The 10,591-nt window shown below is 41.7% G+C and overlaps 1 protein-coding gene across 3 annotated transcripts in view; it reads left to right on the plus strand.

The window, feature by feature from the left end:
- ccdc14 (coiled-coil domain containing 14) overlaps positions 1 to 5,694 on the plus strand; it is a 94,485-nt gene extending 88,791 nt beyond the window's left edge. For all 3 annotated transcript variants that reach the window (XM_078552173.1, XM_078552172.1, XM_078552174.1), the window contains one exon: positions 1,858 to 5,694. In XM_078552173.1, coding sequence (XP_078408299.1) covers positions 1,858 to 2,842 — 985 coding nt within the window. In that variant the 3' untranslated portion in view covers positions 2,843 to 5,694. The remainder of the gene's footprint in view (positions 1 to 1,857) is intronic.
- Positions 5,695 to 10,591: the final 4,897 nt, after the last annotated feature.

A 10,591-nucleotide genomic window follows, 5' to 3' on the forward strand; every position in this document is an offset into this window, starting at 1 on the left:
TTGGGCTGATAAGTGGCAAGTAACATTCATGCCACCCAACTGTCAGGCAATGAACACTTCCAACAAGGGAGAGCTTAATCACTTGCCCTTGACATTCAGTAGAATTAGCATAATTGATTTATCCCACTATAAACCTTTTGGGGTTAACTATTGACCTGATCCTCAACAATAGAGAATCCATCCATCTCCTCTTGGCATTCACTGGCATTATTTTCACTGAATCCCCCACTATCTACATCCTGGGGGTTACCATTGACCAGAAACTGAACTAGACCAGCCATGTAAATACTGTGGCTACAAGAGCAGGTCAGAGCCTGAGAATTATGCACCACCAATGCACAGTGGCAGCAGTGTGTACCATTTACAAGATGCACTGTTCCCCTCCCAAGCCACATACCATCCTGGCTTGGAACTATATCGCCATTCCTTCACTGTCACTGGGGCAAAATCCTGGAACTCTCTCCCTAACAGCACAGTGCTTATAGTTACACCACGGGGACTGCAGCGGTTCAAGAAGACAGCTCACCACCACCTTCTCAAGGGCAATTAGGGATTGGCAATAAAAATGCTGGCTGAGCTAGCAGTGCACATGTCCCGTTAAAAGGAAAAAAACCTCCAGCACTGCGTACTGTACCATGGCTGCAGGGTGTACTATCTACAGGATGCACTGAAGCAATTTGTCAAGGATTCTTCAGCAACACTACCCAACTCCCCCACCTCCACTACTTTAGACTGACGAGGGCAGCAGATGCATTAGAATACCATCACCTACAAGTTCTTATCCAAGTTATACTCCAATATGACTCAGACATATAGGCTGGGATTTTCAGGCCCCACCCCGTCACAGACGGGATGAGGCAGTGCCCCAGCCAGAAGTCCATTGACTTGCCGCAGGACCGGAAGATCGCGGCACCGGGAGGCTGTGGAAAATCCCGCCGATTAGTGTTGTTCCTTCATTGTCATTGCTGTCAGGTAAGAATTTTGAACCACAGTCCTTGACACGGAGTACAATATTTCAAGAAAGCCCGCTACCACCTTTTCGTGACAACTAGGGATGGGCAATAAATGCCAGCTTAGCCAGGGTGACAACATCCTGAGAATGTTAAAACATTCAGTATTAAAGCTATTGTGTCCTGTTATTCACACATTCTGCTTTCTTACCTTTATGCCACTATCAGAACCTTCTTTAGCCCTTATTACTACCATTAATACTCCCTTTGTCTTGTGTCCATGACACCTTTGTCAACCTCTTCTTAACCCACCTATCACTGCCCTTCTATCCTGTTTTACCTGCTCCACCCCCCCAACAGTATAAATTCCATCACATTTCTCCTCTTTAGCTCTGAGGAAGAGTCACACGGATGCAAAACATTAACCCTTTTTCTTTCCACAGATGCTGTCAGACCCGCTGAGTTTTTCCAGCATTTTCTGTTTTTATTTCACTATTAAAGCATTTCAGCAACATGAACAGGATGGCTCAACTACATGGTCATAGTTTCTGGCTGCACCATGATTCCCAATACACACACATCACTTCCTCCTTTTTCTCTCTCCCAAAACCCAATCAATACCAGATCACTGTATCTGCATAAAGCCTAAAATAGAGAATAGACCAGGAACTCAAACTTATGTCATCTTAATTTATGTCTCTCGTTTTACACCACGAACTTGTAGGATATTCCTGTTCAAAAACACATTTGTTTCATTCTATACAGATATGAAAGGTGATCACATTGAAATTGCAGACTTGATTATCTTTTTATGAACTGCTCTACTAATGTATTAGTTATTTTCGTAATCGGTGGGAAATGTTAACTATTTTCATCAACTGACTATATTGCTTGGTTGTTTTAACAGAAACCTGCAAAGCAGCATGGCAAGACTCCTTTCTGACCTTAGCATAGATTGCATGAAAGCCAAACCCACATCCAGACTTACTAAAAGCCTCCTGCAGGAATATGAGAAACAGCTACAGGATGGTCCAGGTTTGAGCTCTGTGACAGTTTACCTTAAAAATCTGGATACTAATTCTGACTACGACACACAAGCTTTATCATCATCATGTAAAATACCTGAATCTGAACCTTTGACCATTCCATTTCAACCTTATTTAACATCTGCAACCACAGAAACATACCAAAGTAATGGCCTGTCAGCAAAGTCTTCACCCACAAGCTTTTCTAGGTACAATGCACAGTCTGAAAATCATATTACTAGAGGACATGAGGACTCTAACCTGGATGAAACCACATACATTCCATTAGTTGGCAATGCCTCCAAGCAAGAAAATGAATCAGCTGAAAGGAGGAAATGTACACCACTACAATTAAATACTGGATCAAAGTTGCACTATGACAATGAAAGTTCATGTAATGGAATCCCTCGTTGCCTGGATGGGTTAGAAAAACCAGAAAAAGCTCTTCCTGAAGAAATACCCATCATTCACAAGTTAAAAGAGAAGACTGCAGTAAGTGATTCATCAAGAATGGGAATAGCAGAAAATGACCAGATTCACTTGAGATCTTCGGACATAACTGGTCTCAATTTTCCAGACAATATTACAAGCCTTCCCAAATCCAATTTCAATTTATGTACATCTCTCCAACATCAAATAAACAGGACACAATTACATAATGACAAAGTATCAGCAGTAGATTCAAGCTTCTCAAGTATTGATTATAGATCTATAAAATCTGGCTGGAGTATGTCATCTATTTCTTCATTTAATTCCCGTGATGAACAAGACTTCAGGAATAGTTTAGCAGCTCTAGATGCTAACATTGCAAGACTACAAAAGAGCTTGCAGGTGGACCTCGAGATAAATCGATCTCAAAATATTTAATGATAAATTGACTTTTTTTGGAGGCCTTGTATTCTTTTGGCTTCAATTTTTAACATGATATGTGTTATAATAGAATGTTATTTTTAATACAATGTGCCTTGAACTGCCCTATATATTGGGTAAGTTTTTATATTTTCTTTCTAGGAGGTGTTTTACAATCATGGATGTCACTTTTTTTGTAATTAGATTTTAATTTCAGAAAATAGACCATGGTGCTTCTTTACTAGCTTGCAATCCAGAAACTTATGAAACTTATTTCAGGTGAAATCCGTTAATTTTGTACTTGGAAATTGTTAATTATAAAAATCAGGCTCTTTTAAGAGCGTATTACCTTTTCAAGGGTTTGTTTGCGTCACCTTGTTTGTACAGGCCATGATGCTTTCCGTTGACGATGTGGGTGACTAATCAGTTTCTAAGCGTTTTAAGTATATCAGATTATACATCAGTATATCGCTCCTAGGAAACTATTTTCCTTCCCAACATCAACATCCCTCCGAAGTGCCTATGCATGTTTTGGGAACTCATCAAACTGGAGATCAGGCTTACTTTACCTTACTTGGATGCTTCCAACATAATGCAGCATTTCACCAATCTAATTACTTCCTGTTTAACCCTGAATGGTGTTGGATACACTTTTGTAATTGCTAACAATTATAAATTAAAATTAGTTTAGAGATTTAACAGCTAGTTTGAGGGACCAACTGCCGCCAGGAGATAGACACTAGCTTCTCACCTTTTTGAGGCCCACGTTCAAATCCAACTGAAATTGACAATGATATTTTCCTGAATCCTAGCTCAAAGTCCTGTGTGCAATGAGCCTGAGCAGACTTAATCCAACCCTTAGTTGGAGATACACCCAGAGATGGAACTACCACCAGTTTGGCACTACTTTGGGAATCTCACTCAAATCTTAGGGTGACTTGAATGAGAAATGGAAAAACTGATGCAGTGTTTTAGGACTGAGGCACAGTGTTCGAGCAGAGTGCATCTAACCATTGCTACATATCACCTTAAAGCACTTGATAATGTTGAGGCTGTGCATAGAAAAGCCACAAAGTCAAGTTATGGAGTTATGAAGAAATGGATAGAATTACACTATAATCCCAAAAGATTGGGAAAATCCCAGAATGCTATGCAATAAATTAATTAATTTATTCAGTCACTGTAAATTGGTGGCCCAAAATTGAGGAAAGATTGGAGGTGCTTGGGTTAATAATCCTTTAAAGGAGGCCGCTGTTAGAGAATCATATGTAAGTTAGTAAACTGCTCAGGAAGCCATTCAAGTTCCCTGGCCTAATGCAATTGGTTGTGTCCCTGGGGGACATAGCAGATAAACAAAAATGCTACCTGTGAGTATTTTGCAATAGCTTAGAATGGAGACTCTTTAACATTCTAGGAATCCCATCACCTATTTGATAGGGCTGCCCAAAAAATAAAAAATGCAAGTTGATAATTAAACTGACAGACAGGACATGACAATTTGACTCACTAATCCTGTGTATAGTCATGCATTATGATTCCCAAATTCCCAATACTCCCTATCCACCAGCAGCATTGTAACCTCCTGCAAAACAAACAAAAAGCTGATGTAAAAAAAATAGGCCAACTCTGGGAAAGTATGCTGATCACTGAAGGCACTCAAAACAAGTTCCAGGTGACTACAATAGCCGTGAGGCACATCACCCAATCTCCCCACCAACTTTTGTATGTATTGATATTATTCTTAGCCAGGAGCTCATCCAGCTCTTTTTTTGAATCTTGATGCATGAGCTGACCAGTTGTTCCAAAGGCCAATGAGGTTTGCAATAAGTAAAACCTCCTGACATCTAACCTAATTCTGTGCTTGCATAATTAATACGCACGTCCCCTCCTTCTGCCTATCAAACCTAATTGGATTGGCTAGTCCTCATTATTTTAAATGATACGATCAAAACTCCCTTTTGTCTTTACTTTCCTACATTTTTTCTTTCACCCATGAGATGTGGGTGTTGCTAGCAAGGCCAGGATTTATTGCTCATCCCTAATTGCCAACAAGGTGATGGTGAGCCACTTTCTTGAACTGCTCCAGTTGTGTAGTATAGGGTGCTCCTACAATACTGCTACAGGATTTTGACCCAGCACCGATAAAGGAACAGCAATATATTTCCAATTCAGGATGATGTGCTTGGAGAAAAATTTGCATGTGCTGGTATTCCCATGTGCTTACCACTCTCGTTCTTCTAGACAGTAGAGATTGCGGGTTTGGAAGGTGCTGTTGAGGAACCTTAGCAAGTTGCTGCAGTACCCATTGTCGATAGTGCACATTGCCGATAGTATGCATCGCAACCATGGTGTGTTGGGGATGGAGGGAGTGAATGTTTGAGGTGGTGGGTGGGGTGTGATCAAGTCGGCTGCTTTGTCCTGAATGGTGCTGGGCTGCTTGTGTTGTTGGAGCTGCACTCAATCAAGCAAGTATACTACAAGCCAATTGTGATAACCAAGGACTTTAAGCTACATATCAGTTTGGTAGTTCTCTGAATCTTTTCTAGGATCTTTACATTGCCCAGCATGTGATAGGGCCAAAACCTGATATAGGATTCTGAGTGAAACCTAACTAAGGTCTTCAACAAGGACACTATAATGCTTTTTGTTTAATATTGGATCATTCTAGCAATAAACCCGGATATTCCATTTTATTTTGCCGTAGCATCATGGTACTGGTCGTGAACCTTTAGGGACTCATGCATTATAGCACTTAGGACACTTTCCTGTTCGACCATGCATAATGTACAAATTCCTGTCATTAATTCACATGTATAACATTACGTTTATCTGCATTAAATGTGCTAGATGTGGGCTGTTTCTTTATTACATCTAAATCTGTTTGTAGTCTTTTTTTCCAAAGATCGAACATTACGAATGTTTATGTCATCACTGAACCTACAGACAGGTTACTGACATGTTAACATAAATAATGAAGTGCAATGACTGTCGCACAGATCCATGCAGGATCCTGCTTTTAACTAGCCTTTCTGCAGAAAGGGGCCAGTGCAAAGAACTATCTTCTGCCTATAAGAATGCAACTAATTGTTTATTCAATCCAGAATCTACCCTCCAACACTATAGGACTATCTTATAAAGAAACCTATCATGTGGCACCTGGTCAAAATCTTCTATAAAATCCAAGTATACTTTTTGACCTTTATCTACCATCTAGTAGGGGCGCGCAAGGAGACAGGGGACTATGCCAGAATGAGACAGAGACCAAGTGAGTAGCAAATTAGGTTTACGTGCTAAGTTCTGTTTAGTCCTTTTCAGGTTTAAGTATAGATTAAGAATCAAGATCTGACATAATACTAACCTTTAAGTAAGTTAGGCTAGCTTGTTAAATAGACAACTGCCTAGAGTGGCAGTTATCTAACAAACACCTGAAAGCAGTTGGTTTAAGTAGTGTTAATTACTATAGTAGAAAGCTTAACTAGCTAGTGACTCATCAGAGGGTCTATAAAGGAGTCTTTTCAAATCTCACGATCAGTAAGGAGCGCATGAGGGGACAGGTAACAATGCTAGAGTGAGACGGGGACCAAGTGAGTAGCGAATTAGGTTCACTTAAGAATTTGGTGCACGGGAGGTATAGTATACATAGGAAGTATTCTAAGTTAATTAAGAGAGTAATTAAATTAACTAACATAAATAACAATGGCAGGACAGGTGCTACGTTGCAGCTGTGGAATGGAGCTGCCTCGGGGTGATTGCTGCGCTCTTTGCACAGGCCCCGACTCTCCATCCTCCCCCCCGCCCGCACAGGTAGTGCTGAATGCTCAGCTCCATGCCCGCCCCTGCCTGCTCCCACCCAGCCCGCCCGACATAGGTAAGATGCAGCCCAGAGCATGAGAGGAAGCTAGCTAGAAATGTAAAAATGGATAGCAAGAGTTTCTACAGGTATTTAAAAAGGAAAAGAGTAAGTTAAGTGAGTGTTGGTCCCTGAGAGTGACATTGGGGAGTTAATAGTAGATAATAAGGAAATGGCGGAAGAAATGAACAAATATTTTGCTTCTGTGTTCACTATAGAGGATACAAAAAACAGTCCAGTAATAGCTGCAAATCAGGAGGTGAATGGGAGAAAGGAATTTGGTGAAATTGAGATCACTAGGGAAATGGCGCTGAGAAAATTGATGGAGCTGCAGGCTGGCAAGTCTCTGGGTCCCGATGGACAACATCCTAGGGTCTTAAAAGAGGTGGCTAATGAGGTAGTTGATGTGCTGCTGTTAATTTTCTAAAATTCCCTAGATTCTGGAAAGGTTCCATCAGATTGGAAAGTAGCAAATATAACCCCTCTGTTCAAGAAAGGAGGGAAGCAGAAATCGGGAAACTATAGGCCAGTTAGTTTGATGTCTGTCGTGGGGAAGTTATTAGAATCGATCATTAAGGAGGTTATAGCTGGGTACTTAGTAGAGCTCAAGCCAATTGGGAAGAGTCAGCATGGTTTTGTGAAAGGAAAATCATGTTTAACCAATTTATTGGAGTTTTTTGAAGGAGTAGCATGCACAATGGATAAAGGGGAGCCTGTAGATGTACTGTACTTGGATTTCCAGAAGACATTTGATAAGATGCCACATCAAAGATTATTAAAGAAAATAAAAGCGCATGGTGTAGTGGGTAACATATTAGCATGGATAGAAGATTGGCTGGCTGGTAGGAAGCAGAGAGTATGCATAATTGGGCCTTTTCCTGATTGGCAGGATGTGATGAGTGGAGTCCCACAGGGGTCTGTACTGGGGCCTCAATTTTTTACTATGTACATCAATGACTTGGATGAGGGGAGTGAAGACATGGTAGCTAAATTTGCAGATGACACAAAGATAGGTAGAAAAGTATGTTGTGAAGAGGACATGAGGAGGTTGCAGATGGATATTGATAGGTTGAGTGATTGGGCAAAGATCTGGCAAATGGAGTTTAATGTGGGAAAATGTGAAGTTGTTCACATTGTCAGGAAGAATAATAAGGCAGAGTATTACTTAAATGGAGAACAGCTGCATAATTCTGAGGTGCAGAGGGATCTAGGTGTTCTAGTACATGAGTAAGAAAATGTTAGTGTGCAGGTACAGCAAATAATTAAGAAGGCTAATGGAATGCTATCCTTTATTACGAGAGGGATTGAATATATAAGTAAGGATGTTATGCTTCAGTTATACAGGGCATTGGTGAGACCGCACCTCGAATACTGTGTGCAGTTTTGACCTCCTTATTTAAGGAAGGATGTAAATGCATTGGAGGCGGTTCGAAAGAGGTTTACTAAATTGATACCTGGAATGGGTGGGTTGTCTTATGAGGAAAGTTGGACAGACTGGGCTTGTTTCCACTGGAGTTTAGAAGAGTGAGGGGTGACTTGAATGAAGTATACAAGATCCTGTACGGCCTTGACAAGGTGGATGTCGAAAGGATGTTTCTGCTTGTGGTTGAGTCCAGAATTAGGGGGCGCTGTTTTAAAATTTGTGGTTGCCCTTTTAGGACAGAGATGAGGAGAAACTTTTTCTCTGAGGGTTGTGCAACTTTGGAATTCTCTGCCTCTGAAGGTGGCAGAAGCGGGGTCATTGAATATTTTTAAGGCAGAGGTAGATTGATTCCCTTGCCGAACAAGAATCTAAGGTTATCGGGGATAGATGGGAATGTGGAAATCGAAACACAAAAAGATCAGCCACGATCATCTTGAATGGTGGAGCAGGTTTGAGGGGCTGAATGGTCTACTCCTGTTCCTCTTTCTTATTTTCTTATAAATTGCAAAACTAGAAGTAGAGAGGGCTTTAAACTAAACAAAGGAGGTGAGGAATCAAGCTTGGGTAGATGTAGCCATTCAAGGCAAGAGACCATAATAGTAATATGGGAAATGAGGGTCATAGAATAGCAGGAAGAAACAGAGATAAAACCTAAGAATACACCACTAGGCAAGACTAGAGCCAGGATTTCCCCCCCCCCCCCCCAATTTGTGGTGGGGGTCATAGCGGGCAGGAGCAGAAAATGTCATCAGGATATCTCAAAATTCAGTTTCACGTCGTCCTAAAACCAGTTTGCGATTGTCTGTTCCACCTGTCAATGGTGGGCCACATTTCCCACCTATGCACGTCAGAAAGCTAATTTCAATACATTAGAATTTCATTATAAGCCCTGCTCACTGGAATCATCTCCCCCCACGCTGGATCATGAGCTCATGTTGGTGTGGATGTATGCCGATGTGTTTCACAACTGTACATAGGCGACATGCACCTGCACTTCGCTTGGGACTTCAAGGTTGTTTGCCAACCTTGCTTTGGGCGTCAATCGTGGTCATCCATGCCAAATTCACAAGCAGTACCACACTTTTTGGGAGGCTCATGGGCACATCTCTACCTTCCTTCGGGAAGGAGGAGAAGTGGCCTCAAGCAAGGAAAGACACTGCAGGGTGAGGATGTACTGGGGAAGTGGTGGGGGGTCTCCCAGGGTGTGTGTGGGGACACATGTTGATCTGTGCAAGGGGCTTTAAGATGGTGAGGGCTGAGGAGGCAGTTTCCAGAGGGGAATGAGGCCAGATGGAGATGTGAGGGTGTGTTAGAGAGAGTGAGTGGTGATGTCCCTTGAGCTGACAGTGAGTGAGAAGCCAGTGAATGTGCGATGGGCTTCTGAGTGTTGAGTTTAGAATGATGAGATGGTTGACTTACCCTGGTAGCACAGATGAGATCATTCATCCTCTTTCTGCACCTGATGGCAAACTTCTTGTGTGCAGCATTAGCACTGACCGTCAGTGCCTCCCAGACCGGAGTGGTGAGATTGCTGGACCTCCTGCAGTCAGAGGTAGAGGACATCACGGCAGGCCTCCAAAAGGCATTCCAGTGACGAGTCACTGAACTCTTCTTGGCTTTCAGGGCCATGTCTTCACTGGAGCAGTCCTGGGCTGCAAGTATTGAGAACTGTATGCGCAGCTGCAGTTTAGATATGGCACCCAGAGTGAGAAAGTGGTGAGGTAACAGCATGGTGGGCGATTCGGAGGCTGCCTGCCAGCGATTCCTGTTTCCTGTGGCTGCATAATTAATGAGATGGGAAGCAGACGATACGGCGCAAAAACCCGTCCTTGTAGCTGGCTGGACAAACGTCCTTTTCATGGCCGCCACCGCACTTAGTGCAATTCAGGGAAAAAACATGGGAAAGCATGTTTTCTTTGATTCTAGTTCTTTTATGATGTATAATGGTTGTCCTTACCTTTCTTTGCCAATAATAGTAAATTACTCATAATTGCAGTGGTGTAACTTAACATTAATTTATAAATAAGATAAATCTACATCTTAAAATGCAGTTGCAAAGTATCTTGTTGAAATTCACCATTGCAAATTTCCCACCGGTAACTTTATACCTCCAAGATTTTTTTTTGCCATATCCATAATGAATTAAAACTCTTGCATCTTGTTTACAAAACAGTTCTTCCTGTTACCATTTTATTACATTAATGCCAACCTTTTTCCATTTATAAATTGTTTAAACTGTCTAAATAAACCTGTCACTGTAATTACACCTTCTGTCCAGTGATTGGCACTGTATCACCAGACTTGTGCTGCTGAATTCTTCAGTCTGTACTGCACAGAAACTCCTATGCTTTAGCCAACTTCTCCAGTTCAAAAATTGCTCTAAGTTTTGGTATTTTTGTATAAATTTATTATATCCCTTGACACCAACTGCATCCCTCACACCAGTAACTGGCTGAGGCTGAACCAGACTGTTGTAACTTTGTTATATTTGACC

This window comes from Cetorhinus maximus, chromosome 11 (genome assembly GCF_964194155.1).
Source record: "Cetorhinus maximus chromosome 11, sCetMax3.hap1.1, whole genome shotgun sequence".
NCBI classification, from domain to species: domain Eukaryota; kingdom Metazoa; phylum Chordata; class Chondrichthyes; order Lamniformes; family Cetorhinidae; genus Cetorhinus; species Cetorhinus maximus.